The sequence below is a fragment of the Leuciscus leuciscus genome (genome assembly GCF_965113295.1).
Source record: "Leuciscus leuciscus genome assembly, chromosome: 25".
Taxonomy (NCBI): Eukaryota; Metazoa; Chordata; class Actinopteri; order Cypriniformes; family Leuciscidae; genus Leuciscus; species Leuciscus leuciscus.
Window position 1 is genome coordinate 20591396 of NC_138724.1, and position 15560 is coordinate 20606955.

A 15560-nucleotide genomic window follows, 5' to 3' on the forward strand; every position below is an offset into this window, starting at 1 on the left:
ACCAGCATCAAATGTAATATTTAATGTGTAGAATTTAACAATAATATTTATTATATTATTAATATACTGGTGTGTTTGATATTGCTGGTCATGCATTAACAGCCCACATCTTATTATTTTATTCTGATGAAGAACAACTACTGTATGTAAGATATTCACTCTTCACTCTAAACATGATGCAGTGACCTGTTCCTATAATCCTCTTTCTTTATGCATGACGGACTGTAAGATTACAATCCTCCTCCTACAGTTCATCCTTCATATCTTCCACCTTTTCTCCCCTTATAAAATGCTGACAGCTGTGATCAAATTGACCGATCCAGCCATGCTTTATCTCACCTCAGCTGTTCCAATTATCTCTATAGCAGAGCTTGTAAATAGATTTGTTATCAGACGGGATGGATGAACTTGGGGCGACTCTCCATAGATTTGTCTCTAGTGCAGAATTGCAGACCCCATTTGGGACGAGCAGCGAGCATTGCCTAATAAAGCAGAACTAAGTGAATCATTAATAAGAGCTGTAAATAAACGTGGCCCTGATGGGCCCCCCAGAGGCCCCAGTGTACGCCTGTCAACGGGATGGTGGATTATCAATCAATGCAGGCCCTTAACGGCCTATTAATTAAAAACAAAGGAGAGTCTACGTAAAGCGATGCAGGTTCTATTAATCAATAGCGAGCGATGGAGAGAAACAACAGCCTTCAGCGTCTTTGAAAGCCTCAGTCAGTGTTGACAGGATGAAGACGTGATGTGGAAAAACAGACGGATCAGAGGATGGAGAGGTACAGATGAGGTAGATGGATGGGCTGATGCAGATACATTGACAGACAGAGAAAAAAAGAGAGAAAGTCACCAGCAAGCTATCACAGGTGCTGCACAATTTGGTCTTGTGTGGTTATTTTTGCTTATTGATATTGCGATTTGAACTGCAATGTGTTAGAACATCTCACATTTTAGTTGCTTCGATATCAAGATTAAAAGAACAAGAATAACTCAAACAGCAGCTCTCATGCAGAACAGCAAAAACTATAAACTATGCCTTTTGTCTCAAAGTTAAAACATGTTTTGCACAACAAAAAGTTAGTCTTGAAGTACATCCATGCTTGTTCTCTTAAAATCAAATACAGACCTTTTTTTAGGAGACCCACAAACACAATCTGGTTCTCTTTGCATTCACATTGTACTTCAAAGTGGGCTCAGACCTATTTTTTGGTCCATTTCAGTTGTGATAATTTTCATCCAGATTAATATTATTTTTGCATATTACTAATTACTAATTAATAGTTGTTAATAGTTAATTAGATATTTTAAAATATTCTAAAACTAAAATATTTTTATACAAACATTATATTAAAGACATTGTAATATTTTGACTATATAGAACATTTTAATATCTAAAAAACTTAGATATTTATATAAGATAGTATATCATATGTTATACAAATATCTTATAAAAAATTATTGAATATTTAGAATATTTTAGAGTATTCTAATTTTTCAATATTACTGTATATAATATTATACCAAAAACATTCAAATATTTTGAATATTTAGAACATTTTAATATATTGTCAAATTAGAACAATTCGCAATTTTTATACCATAAAATATATATTTACAACACCGCAAGAGGGTTTGTTAAACCTTCAAATTGTTGAATAATGCCTATAGACCTTATTCCCATCAATGCCATCTTTGGGGAATGAAAGCGAGGCTGTGAGGGATAGACATGCGTCTCTTCGGTGGGTTGAACTGTTATTTAATATGTTTTTGGATTGAACTGCTGATGAAACACTGCAAAAATATCTTTCCAAGAAATTTCATTAGGCAAAAAACTCCAGACAACATGAGCTGTGGAAAATAAGTGATCTAGGAGCTTTATACAAGCTTTTCACAGCAAATACCATTGAAAAAAATGACAAGTCTATCCCTTACAGCCTCGCTTTCACACCTGTCATGGCACTGCTCTAAACTAGGTCTATTGTAGAACATACAGTGCATGGAGATTTTATTTACTTATTTAAAGTCACAGAAGGCCATACACTAATTTTGATTTTAGTTTGATTAATTGTGCAGCCCTTACAGTTGTATAGATACACAGATTTAAGTAAAGACAGCTAACAACTCAAACGAGAAAACATTATTTGCAGTTGAACTTACCAATTTTTTACACTCTGACCCAAATGGCCAACCAACCAAAGTGCAAACGTCCTATTGATTCTTTTAAACGATAAACCGCAATTTATAGTTTACGGTTATGGTTTATAGCATCTACCTCTCCAACGAGGGAATCGATACCTTGGTCTGCTCAAGCAGATTGCGAGCATAAAACTCCACGGCAGCAGTTTGAGGTCGGATAAGGTTTTCTTAACCTTGAAATCAGAGGCTTTGCATTTCTCTACAGAACTCTCCACAAGACTATCAATTAATAACATGCTCCGCTCAGAGCCGACTAAAAAAAATCAATGCTTTTCATGCATGCATTAATGCAACATTTTTATTCTTTCCTCCTCCATATTCCCCCCCTTATTCCATGCACCTTCCCTCCCGGCACGCTCTGAGATAGCCATCTCTAAATCCGTCAGCCTCAAAGGCTTTTATATGTGCTGGAGAGCTGGAGACCGGCATTATCTTGCTCACCCTCCTCGCTGCAGCCCGGCCCCATGCAGGGCTCAAAATCTTGGGTGTGCAGGCAGGGCATGATGGGGTCCAGCTGTGCTTTTAGCATCCTCTGCCTCATCCTCCGACCCTTATCGCAAGTGGAGGAGCTACAGGCCGACCACGGAGACCAGTTAGAGTAGATGCACGTCTCTGGAGTGTTGTCTCCTGCAGAAAAGTAAGTGGATTGACTCATTAGGAGAAATGGTTACGGTTCATGAAAAGCAGTGACACTTTAGCAGGGCATTTAATGGGGATGGCGGGAAAAATACTTTTCTTTGTGTCTTTGTATCTTACTGTCCTTGTCTCTTTTTTTTATTCTTTCCAGTAGTGCTCTCAAAACATTCCCTGACAGCCTGACAGTAACAATGGTTAAGTTTGGAGCTGGACTAATGGTTGCTAGTAGCGCAGAAATGACACTCTTTAGCTTTAAAAGAATTCTAGCACCGCTCCACATTGTTCATTCCAGGCCTCATCTCTCCATTCCTGAAACTCACGAGAAACTGGAGGGAAACCACAGGTAATTATCTGACATGGTGCATTAGCCAACAAACATAATTGAAGTGCACCATGGTAAAGCATATTGTTCTTCTTCATCTTCTTGTTGTTTGACTTAACCGTAACCGAAGGGACATTGTGAGGTTTACTCTAAGATACCTGCTGTCCGCCTTGTTCATTAAACTGTCCGTTGGCTATGTTTTTAAATGAGGTGCTACAAATTGGATAAGATAGCGTAGCCATACGCACCTTCCTCCTTCTCCTCCTGAGCAATATCAGCGACGATATCGTCTATGGTGTCGGGCACGGTATTGCACTGCTCTCCCTGCAGATTGGAAGAACATGGATCAACATCACAGCGCCTGATAAGATCCACCATTTGCCATCTGATCACTATCACGCTAAGCCCGGCAAAAAAAAAAAAAAAAAAAAGATTCTCCGGGGGCAGATGATTGTAAACTAGCTGGCTAGAGGCAATCCCACGCTTTACCCCACTCAAAAGCCTTGAGATGAGATTCTTCCCAGCTGTGAGATAGAGATGAAACATCTGGTGTGGAATATTAAGTGTTCTGGATCATGCCGATAAGTTCCAGAATGGATTATTTTAGAATCAAATCCTCCAAACACTGTCATTTGAAGGATAACAGATGTGTTATGAACATTGCTGAGTTTCCGTGCATCACGACTGCTTGCCTTGACATATTTTTGTAAGCAATTGCTTTAGTTTGTTTAGCAAATGGACTTTTATGATTCAGCAATTCAGGGTCAGTAACTATATTAAACAACACAGCTGTTCATGGTGAATGTTTAAAAAAAACATCCCATTTTGCTTGAAAACAGGGACATTAATACATCCTTAAAAACATACTCAATGTTATGACCAATAACCGACAAATATTGAAATGTTTTGATATTTTGTCAAAATAAATTAAGTTTGTAATTAAACAGATAAAACACCCAAAACTAAAATAAATCATTCCAAAAAGTGAATTTAGGAATCACAATTTACACTATGACAAAATGATATTCATTTAGCTATTTGTTAACGATTACAGTGTTTTTAAAGATTAATTTACAATTTAAAATAACAGCTTTCTATTTTAATATATTACGAAATGTTATTTCTTTCTGTGATGCAAAGCTGAATTTTCAGCATCATTACTCCAGTCTTCAGTGTCACATGATCCTTCAGAAATCATTCTAATATGCTGATTTGCTGCTCAAGAAACATTTCTTATTATTATCAATGTTGAAAACAGTTGTGCTGCTTGATATTTTTGTGCAAACCAAGATAAAAAATTAAATAAATTTCTTTGATAAATATTCCTCCAAGACCAAATACATTAACATTGTAATATCCATTACTATGCTAAACTGTTCCGAGAGTTGTCATGATATAACTATTATTATAAACTAAAAAGACATTAATGTTTTAAAACAAACATGTTAGCTTTTAAAATCACCTTTCTTGCGATTCTCTCCACTACCACTTGGGCGAGGGGTGCCATGGGGCCACCGGAAGGGTCATAAAAGGGACTCTGTGGGTGATCCAAACTGGTGAGGGGTCGAATCCGCTCCTGGGGATTGCTGGGTTTATTGGGAGACTTGGATAAAAATATGAAGTGGAGGGTGAGGGGAGAGAGGAGAGAGGAGAGAGGGGAGGGAGGGAGAGAGAAAAAGACTTTTGAATGCCATCTGCCAGGGCCTCCCACCTTTCATCTCCATATTCATCATTCATTCACTCTGTAATATTCCCTTTATGAGTGATTTATGGCCTTGTTTCCTGCCTCTGCACTTTGGGTCACCTGACAGTTACTTGCGTTCCACTCCAACGCCTTCAGAAAAACGCTGCAAAACAAAGACCAACTGCTGCTCCAACTGCTCGGTTAAGCTGAGTTCAACTTCTAGAGCTGACTTATTTCTTTCAAGGATCAACTCAGGGCTATACCAGCAGGGGGCAGCGTGTCAAGCACTGGTTCCATTTAACATTTGGGATGTGCAAAGACTTAAAGGGCCCCTATATTATGGATTTTTGAAAATGACCTTTCATGTAGTGTGTGACAGAGCTCTAAGTGAATGAAAACATCCTGCAAAGTTTTAAATCTGAAAGTGCACCGTATGTAAAGTTATTGTCTTTCAAAAGTAAGAGTCGACTCTGAGTCAGTGAAATGAATTGTTTTTCAAACGAGTCATAAGCCGTTTCGTTGTGACGCCAAGACGAAACATTAGCATATTGCCCGCCCACTTATTGCGCGCGCAGACACCAGGGAAAACTTGAACCTCAAACCTGCAGCTGATTCCTAGATACTGATACTGGATAGCATCATGTCGAGAAGACGCTGTGCTCTACAATCAGTGGTTAAAATGTATCTTTACCATTATTCCACAGCAGTATAATCCTAAACGTTTGCTGTGTTCCTTTTATTTCACTGACGACTGCTTCTCAAATCTCGGAGTTCAATGTAGGATTCGCAAACCGCTTGCTCTTGACAGATGGTATTCTCACTACTTTGAGGAAAGATTAAGCATGGAGCAAGAAAAGATTTGTTTTACCAACGTTTATGTTACATCAGTCATTCACATCAGTCATTTACGCTAGCGCTTGGCTAATGTATACATTGAATACATGCACTGTTATTGATACAGTTTCCACGTGTTCACCGCAAAATATTACAAAAATAGAAATACTCTGTAAATAAATGAGTACAAGTAAAATAATCGGTTTGTTGATGGACATGCACTTGTTAATGCTGATGGTGATGAATTACAGTTGCAACATCTCATAATGTACCTCAAACTGAGTAGTGTATCACTGAGAAATGTCCTGCTCGAGTTGTCCTTGCGATGGAGGTTCGGGTTGAATAACTAGTTCTTCCAGTGTTTCATCATCGGACTCGCGCTCGCATTGATATGGTAAAATTGACGTCATTGTTCGTTACTGTCTTTAGTTTACGGTGTAGGAAGCCTCAGGACAGCTGACGTTGTTATGCAATCTTTTTGTTTTCGACGTGCGCACTGTATGCGGTAAACCAATCACAACAGACTGAGCTGTCTGGCCAATCAGAGCAGAGTAGCTCGCGGAAAGGCGGGAATTAGAGAGATTGATTCATCTGACGAGTCGTTTGAGAATCATTGAAAATGTGGTGATGTGCAAATGTATATTATGAGGAAATTAAACAGTTTTTTGACCTTTGATGCATGTAAACCTGTTGTAGGAGACTCCAAAACAACATTAGGAAACTTTAAAATAGCATAATAGGGGCCCTTTAATACTGTTTCCACTGGAGGGCTCTTGAGTAAATATTAAGATGTTATTGACACTAGAAGCAACATAGGACACAGTGAAGAAACTACTTTATTTGCACACTTTTTTCTTCGCTATATTTAATTATTTTTCTAGTGTAGCCTTGGATTATGTATATTTATAATCAGTAAACTAAAAATATGTGCTACAAAGTTGCTTTTGCTTATATAACAATTTCATTTCCACAGTAACCTTTCAGGGCAAAACAAAATATTATTCCATTATAATAAGGCTGTCAAAGTTAATGTGTTAATGCATGTGTAAACATTTTTAACACATTTTATTAAAATCCCATTAAAGCTTTTAGTTAATTTGACATTATAACTTTCATTCTGTTATGGGTGACTTCCAAACAACTGTTCAGAGACTTAAGAGCTGATTGGAACTAATCAGAGTGCACATTACTTTATCATATTTTATATATTTGTTTAATTTTAATTATTATTATTTTAATAATAATAATAATAATAATATAATAATAATATATATTATAATAATATATATAATAGTTATTATTAGTATTATTATTTTGCAAACTATGCACACATAAACCTCAATACAAATGTGCAACAATTTAATAGTGAAATGTATTATTATATTGTTATTATTATATTATATTATTTAATTATCTGACATTTGCACTAAGGTCCGTGTTTGCATGCAGTTTGCAAAATCTGTGCAAGGCAAGAGCACTGTTGCATACATTTATGCAGAGTGTAAATTTTAATTATCTGAACAGTTTGCAAATGTATTATTTAGTTTTTTTGGAACTGAATGCATTAACGTTAACTACAAAATAAAAAATAAAACGTGATTAAATATTTCAAATAATAAATAATATATTAATCTATGTAAATAAGACAAACCAAGCAAATGACTTGAAGTCTTGTCATGCAAATAGTAGTTAAAGACAAGATGAGACAGAAGAGATGAGATTTATCACTTTGATTGTTCAACATAGCTTAAATGCACAGAGTTATCAATGACTCACGTTGAACGACTGTACTGTATATGGTTTTCATCCTGAAAGTTCTCACAGTATTTTCTAAATGTAAGGATCTAATCACTCTATGAAAGCTGACCTCATAAGTGACCCCGCTGTCAGTACCGGCGTCCCACGGCACCAGATCCTTCACCAGTCTCTGGACCCAGCCGCAATCTCTGGTGCAGAGGTCCTCCCCAGACAATCCCACGTTCCAGTCAGGGCTGGGGCCCAACATGGTCAGGAATGACATGAGATGACGGGCTCGATCCACCGAGAACTCTGCCGAGGGGGCGGAACGCCTGAGAGAAGACGAGGGAAAAGATGAAGCCAGCTGAATATAAAGTTGATGTTTCAAAGGAAGGACTGTACACAAACATAGTGCCACTTACAAGAAGTTTGTGTCATGTATTATTTGCTAAGGCACAATTTGTTAGAATCCATGCAGATGGCAATTAATCAAACTAATTGCCCTGATAACAAACCATCACCAAAGCAACTGTTGCCAATTGAGCGGAGCAGGCTGCATGTGTGAAGATGTTACTTGGATCTATTGATTAACACATATTAAATATTCATCATGAAACCAGCACCTTATGACTCTCACAGCCCACACTTGAGAGCGGAAGAAAGAGGAAGAGAGAGAGAGAGAGAGAGAGCCATGCACTCCAGGCAGATGAGAATTAAACTCATGTTTTGAAAACAAAACAAAGGACTATGCCAAAAGACAAGCACAATGTCTGCAAAAATAAAATAAAATCACAGGATGAATGGGGTACAATAAGTTAAAAGGCACAAACGCATTGATACTTCAATATTCTACAATATAATTGGATAGTGAGAACTTATATAACCCCTGTAAGATTAACTTAACCCTAATATCCCTGACCAATGTTTTAAATGCAACAAGCTTCAAGGCACTTTATTTCACTGTATGTGGGAATGTCAGGAGGTGCAAAAGTGTTTAGGGTGAGGTGACCCAATGTTCTCAATTTACTTCTTCCCCAATTCCTCAAGCCCAGTATTGTGTAGTGAAGTATCAAAGCAGACAACTGTTCACTGCCTATTAAAGAAAATAAGTTGGTGAACTTATGTCCAGTACAAACCAGACGTTCTATTGTACGGAGCCCCTAAAGGGAAAAAATATATGAGATGGAAGGAAAAATAAGTAGATGCTTTTCCGTTCTCTCGCAAAACCTTTGTGTTCCCCAGAGAAACATTGCGTTTGCTCACAAAACCTATACGTTTCCCTGATAAACTTTGCGTTCGCTCGCAAAATGTTTGCGTTCCCCCAAGAAACTGGGGGATAAATATATATATATGAAGAGTTCAGATGCAAAAGCCTCTAAGTGCCATCTGAAATTTTCTTCTACTGTAGAATGATCCTTTTTATCAGGCTCGTATATTTAATTTCAGTAATTTCACTTAAATGGCAATGAAAATTACCTATTAATTGTCATTTAAGTGAAATAACTGAACTTAACTATACGAGCTTAATAAAAATGATCATTCTAGAAGAAATTTTCAGATGGCACTTAGAGGCTTTTGCATCTGAACTCGTCGTATATTTATGTCAAGTCACCTTTAAATTGTATTGCGTTTATACAATACAGATTGTTTCAAAGCAGCTTTACAGTGATCAACAGGAAAATAATGATTCAATGGTGCATAAATAATGATTCAATTATATTTTATATTATATTTGTTTTATTATTTTTAATACTGCCTGAGGTTTGCTGGGGGGGGGGGGGGGGGGGGGGTCTTTTTGTATACAAAAAGACAGGTAGGAAAGACTAAACTGCCCATTTTATACAAGCTAGGTAATTTTTGTGAGATAATAGTTTATCAAACAAAACATTTATCAAAAAAAAAAAGTGCCTCTAATGCGTTAAAAAAAAGTTATGGGGCACCATATTGTGACCTATTGGTGGAAAATGCCTTATTTAATTAGCGTCTGCCATTCCATTTCCTCTTCATGGGGTAATTTGGTTGTGGTAATTGACAGTCTGATGTTAAAATAGGTCAAGAGAATGTCCTGATGTATTGGAGCTGGAGGGAGGCCATTAACCTCAATCGCAAAAGCACCGCGGGGGAAATGCTACTCTCATCAAAAAACGGAAGCCTTCGCTAAACAAAACCGCACATAAAATATTAACCGCCTCGTTAGTGAGCGGGAAAGAAACATCTACATACCCAGCAGGTGCTGAAGAGGTTTTTTTTTTTCATGAACCAGACCTTGTTGTTTTCCACTAAAAAATACTCACCCAAGAGAGAGAAGACAATGGACAGATTTGGAAACGTACACTACCGTACACAAAGTCACACTTGGTTTTATATTTTGTCATATGGGCTAATTCAGTGACATTCCTACATTTTAAGTGTGGCTAAAGTGTCAAAATACTTTTTGGGGCCTCAGTATAAATGTAAAAGTACAAAAGAGAAGGAAACTTACACATTAAGAGGCTGCCAGGCGGGCCACTGGGCTTTGGTTTTGATAACTGTCATAACATCATCACCCTGAGAGAGACAGACGGAGAGAAACAGACAGAAAAAGATAATTTGAATTTTTATTGCATCCTATATATAGAATGACAAGTGCGCTGAGACAAAACAGCAAGGATTTTGTGTTCTACTTTCTTCAATGTATCTGTCTTTCCACCACTACGAAAAAGAAAAGTTTCTTTTCCATGCTTTATTTCTCTCCCTAAACCTCTGAAATATTATATTCATGACAATACTTCACTTCTGGTTGTGCGTTTAAGATTTCTGCTATTGTTTGGAGCACTGATCCAGTTGTTGTTGTTGTTATGTGATACCTGGCCCCAAGGGAAAAAGACACCATGCTTTAACAATACTTCACTGAGAACAAAAAGAAATAGCTACAATAAAACCTCATTAGTAAAGAACAGTCAAAGACACAAAGAAAGCAAGAGAGCGTGATTGAGACAAAAGCAACAGACAGAGATCGAAAGGCACAGAAAAAGTAAGAAAGACAAGCCCTGTATGTGTTCATCAGGGGATGCTAGGGGCTGAAAGAAGTGTCTGACGATCTGTTCCAACATTCAGACAGGATGAAGGTACCAGTTACCGCTGACAGTTTCAGGTGCAATACTCACGCAATAATAGAGCTTGTGCCATATCGGTTCATGTGTAGACTTCTGTCTGATAATGCACTGCACACTGAGAGAGCGTTTAGTTTAAATTCAAACAGAGGCCTTGAAAACAGAATTTAAATTTCAATAAGTTTTCCTTTTTGTCCCAAAGTTGATCTTTGAAGGCATCGTATAACTGGTATGTTATCTGTTTTTTTCTCTCCTCAAATTATTCTTCACTTCAATTGACAATCTGATGTTTGTGAGGACATTTGCAATGACGGGCCACTTTGCACCAAATACCGCTCAGCATATAGATTCAGGTTTGGTCAGGAGTGTCAAAAGCCACTGAATATGGCCTGTGAAGTGTCTCTGAGACCCCTGACTTAACCTCAATCTATAGGCAATGAGCGACCTGTCATTACAAACGTCCTCACAAAAACTCTTCCGTCAGATCAATGAAAGTGAGACTACTGAAAAATTAACATGCTGGTGGCAAATGCTCTTTTGATGCTAGCTGAGTGAGGAAAGTATCCACACTCACAGTTTGCCGCCCAACATCAAACAGACGTACAAAGCGAGTTTGTACATTCCTAATGGCCTGCGTGAATTACATTAACGCCAAGACAAGCGATACAAAGCAGCATAAAAATCAATATTCACTTGCTTACTCAATGCTTATTGGATCGTTTCATGCAGATTTTGTTTGGGAGTTTAAAAACAGCCATCAGTTTAGGTCAAGTGCACTAAAAGTAAATTTGCTGTTACTGCATTTACTCTCAGAAATAGCACACACAGGCCACACGGGTCAACAAAGACATATTGTCGTGCATTCAACTTCTATATTTATCGACGCACTAACTGGTTCAACAATAGACCCACTTTGCAACAGAAATTTAATAACAGCTGCTACCAAACAAAGATCTCTGGAATAAGTAACATTGTGAAGCGACTACGTTCTGGCATTGTTGGCATTTTTGTGAGAAATACACAGCTGCCTCGAAGTAATTAAGCAATTAATCTGCTAATTGGCCAAATTGATGAATATATTTCAAAGAGGCAGATGGTGCCGCACATGCTTGAGGATGTTAATTTACGGTCCACCACTCTGGAAGTTTCTTTCGCATTGGAACCAAAAAGAAATATATGAACTGAAATGGGCCAAATGGACTTCACTTCTGCTTATTCTGAGGATTTATCAAGTGTACTTAGGTTGAGAACCTGGGAGTGAAATCTCAAAGGAAATCGCCAAACCGCTGAACCAAAAAAAAAAAAACGGTCCAGTGCTCTGAACATGACCATCGATTGTGGTGCAAAATAATAATAATACATCTGGGCCAGAAACTAAGTTCTTCTGAAGCTTTTTTACCTCCTTGAGGGTTTTAAGGAGGGATGTACCAGAGAAGCTTCAAGAAAACAGAAAGACATTTTGCTCAAGGGTGACTGGCAATTTTTCAATTTTTGAGAGAGTCAACAGCTCCCTATAGGCTGCTGTAAAGAACATGTCTATCTTCAATTCAACTTTTAATCACCTTGAGGCAAGTGCACTTTTGGTTTTGCTTTGGTGTTTTGGTCACAAACTTATTCTCAATCCTTCTGACCGCTCGCTCACATTCACATACAGGTCACACGCATTGGCCTGTTTGTTTTGTGGATGCAGATTTCCTGTGTATCGCTGTATGAATGCTAAATACAGTATTCCTTTACAGGGTTTAAAGGGACAGTTCACCCAAAATTCTTTTGCCATTTACTCATCCTAATGTCATTCCAAACTTCTATGATTTTTCTTCTGTGAAACACATAGATATTTTGAAAAACTTTTTTGTCTTTACAATGAAAATCAATGGGGATCAAAAACAACACTGTAGACATTTCAATATATATATATTTTTAAGTTCCACAGAATAAAAAGTCATACAGGTTTGTAACATGAGGGTGAGTATACAATGACAATGTAAACTATGTAAAAATTGTAATTTGTAGGTGAATTATTTCATTAACGCAAGACATTACAGGCAAAACCAAAACTATTGACCAAACTTTTCAGTTTGATTCCTATCTCTAAAGGGTTTTACAGAAGAGTTTGTTCTATAGACGCCCCGATGTATCAGCCAACAATCGTATCGGCTGATAAAAGCAATTATTTTCACTATGTTTTGTTTAAAAACAGCCGATGATCAGTGCCGATTATATCCTGTCAATCAAAAGGGTGCGGTAAAACATGACCGACAGCAACTCACACCGTGTGTGAAGAAAGTTTCTCGTGTTGAGTTAGTTAAGGCAAGTTAATGCGACAATAACGCAATAACAGCTAAAAACAGCTACATAAAAGCCGGCTCTATTTGACCCTATGAATCACCTGTAGTTCAAGCCAGGGTTGCCAGATCTGCAGATTTTCCCTATACTAAACATTATTTGTAGCGCGCCTCTCACCCAATAACCTAAATAGCTCTGTGCTTTGTTACTTCTTAAAAGAAACAAAGTGTCATCTTTCAAATTTTGTTCATTTCATCACGAAATTCAGACAATAAATGCGTTTTGGCGATCTTAAATGTGACGTGACAGATCGCTGTTGCGCCTCAGTTCAAGCAGCAGCGCGGAGCACGGGTCTATTTTTCTACTTTAATACAAATTATATCTAGAAAAACATGCATGAATATCAGAAGGTAAGTTGAAAGATACAGTCCAACTTACCGAAATCCTTATCATGTCTCATGTAATCACTCAATCAGTGTTTCAACATTGGAAAGATGTCAGTAAAACTACCTTATATGTGTAACTGACTTGTATACAATCATTCCGAATAAACAGCATCGGCCGATATCATTCTGAATAATCGGTATCGGCATCGGCCGATATCATTCTGAATAATCGGTATCGGCATCGGCCGATATCATTCTGAATAATTGGTATCGGCATCGGCCGATATCATTCTGGATAATCTGCTATCGGTATCGGCATCGGCCGATATCATTCTGAATAATCGGCAATTGGTATCAGCATCGGCCGATATCATTCTGAATAATCGGCTATCGGACTCGGCTGAGAAATGTCTAATTTCATACAATCAATTTGCCTGATTTATATAACATTTTATGTCTAAAATGATGACAGTATTTTCAGATTTATGGAGTGATAAAAAGAGATATCCCAAAAATCCCTTCTGTAAAAACCTTTGAAACAAGAATTTTGAACCTAGCTTTACCTAATGTTCAGATTTAATTACATAATTGCATGTTTAAACAAATTTTTTTTTTTAAACTTGTAATGCAAAACAATTGACTTAATGTAATGTATTTTGATTAATCAACTGGGAAAATCAAGCGTAGCATTAGTTCTGGCAGGTCATGTTAGTCAAGCTCACATCAGCTGATTCTTAGCTGATCCACATCTACCTATAGGAATTCGACGACGCCTATCACCGTATACATATATAAGCTCCTTCAGTATTATAACGCGTTTCTCAGGAGCTAATTCCCCTCCTCCATCCCCAGCTCCTCCTCTCGCCCAGTCAGGATTTGGCATTCTGATTCCCCTTGAATCAGAATAAATTCTCGAATTATGTTGTATTTTAAAATCTTGAATTAAATATTTTTGCAAACATTCATGTTGGTTCTGTTCTGTTTACCCCAAGGGGGGTTATTGCTGCTCTCCCTGCTCTTATCCATGCTAGGCTGCATGGATGCGCAGGGAGTTCTCGCCCAGAACCGGAACCATACCGATACCGCCAATCCAAACTATATGCTAATTGTCAATCGTATTTGACGGTAGTGGTCCTGACAGAAGTACAGTATGGTGATATCTATTCATTAAAACTTCTTTACCCTATTCACCTGTAGTATCTTGCCTTAAATTTCTCAGGACATTGAATAAGAAGGACAACTGTTGACTTTCATTTGCACACAGTGAATTTGCTTGTGGGCCCATCCGTGCTGTGCAGCAAATGAGAACTGTGTCACTCTGGGTCCCTGGCTGCTGTTTCTGAAAACGGGTTTTACACTTCACAGACCGTCGCCCCAAACTGACCCTGACCAAATTGCTGGGGGGGATGGAGCAAGACAGAAGAGGAGAGGAACAAAGGATGAGAGGTAGAGGAGTGTGACTGCTGAGAAGCCAAAGGGTCTCAGAGGGTTCTTGGAGAAATGCCTCCGGGAAGGTCACATACACCTTTCCATTTCTCCAGGCTTCAAAAGAGTCTCATATAAGCACACGGCACAACCGACTGACAAGGCATGCAGCTCACATATTACCAAAGGCTGCTGTTGAATGACCATCAATGGAGAAAGATACCTTTTGCCCCTTAATGGGATAGTTATGTCATCTGAGTCAATGATAAATAAGAAAGAAAGATAAAGAAAAGAAAAAGTTTTAGGATTTTTTTTATTTTTTAAATGATGTGCCAAGTTCTTAGAAATTGTTGGTTTCATACAGTATGAAGAGAAAAACGACAATTTTCATCAAAAGTTTATATTTATTGATTAAAAAAACATCATGGTGTAACTATTCAGTAAAAAAAACCTTCTTTTTTTTTTCAAAAGATACAGTCCTGTGCAAAAGTCTTAAGCATATTAGTTTTCACCCCAAAAAATTGTTTTAAGCCAGTTATTTATATATTTTGCTGTAGTGTCAGTAATAATCCAGTGAGATTTTGGTATGCATAAGCAGTCTGACAACAGCCGGTGCTCCACACAGAGATCTGATCCCTCCATCAGTTATAACATAAAGAAACAGAAAAAAACTGAGACAGACTAAATCAAGAAGAACTGCAGCCGTGTCTCCAAGACACTTGAAGAAACCTGCCTGCAAAGCAATAGTACTGTGAGAAGCACTTGTGTAAAAGTGCCTAAAAGTGAGTATGCTTTTAAAAATAATGTCATAAATAGATTTTACTTATCAATTAATTATCAATTAACTAAATCACCCTTTGCGTTTAAACGTTTTTGTCCAGGTACACTTGCACATAGTTTTTAAGGCTTTGCAGGAAGGTTTCTTCAAGCTTCTCGAAGACGTTGCCACAGTTCTTCTG

At 37.7% G+C, this 15560-nt stretch overlaps 1 protein-coding gene and 1 long non-coding RNA gene across 2 annotated transcripts in view; one reads left to right on the forward strand and one right to left on the reverse strand.

The window, feature by feature from the left end:
- Window positions 1-15560, forward strand: part of LOC309489940 — a 275593-nt gene that overhangs the window by 94200 nt on the left and 165833 nt on the right. The gene's annotated exons all lie outside the window — the stretch shown is intronic.
- The window catches only part of spon1b (spondin 1b), a 66455-nt gene that overhangs the window by 6727 nt on the left and 44168 nt on the right, over window positions 1-15560 (reverse strand). The window contains exons 7-11 of the mRNA XM_082158886.1: window positions 9895-9959; window positions 7543-7744; window positions 4620-4760; window positions 3406-3481; window positions 2641-2826 (exon numbers count right to left, since the gene is read on the reverse strand). Coding sequence (XP_082015012.1) covers window positions 2641-2826; window positions 3406-3481; window positions 4620-4760; window positions 7543-7744; window positions 9895-9959 — 670 coding nt within the window. The remainder of the gene's footprint in view (window positions 1-2640; window positions 2827-3405; window positions 3482-4619; window positions 4761-7542; window positions 7745-9894; window positions 9960-15560) is intronic.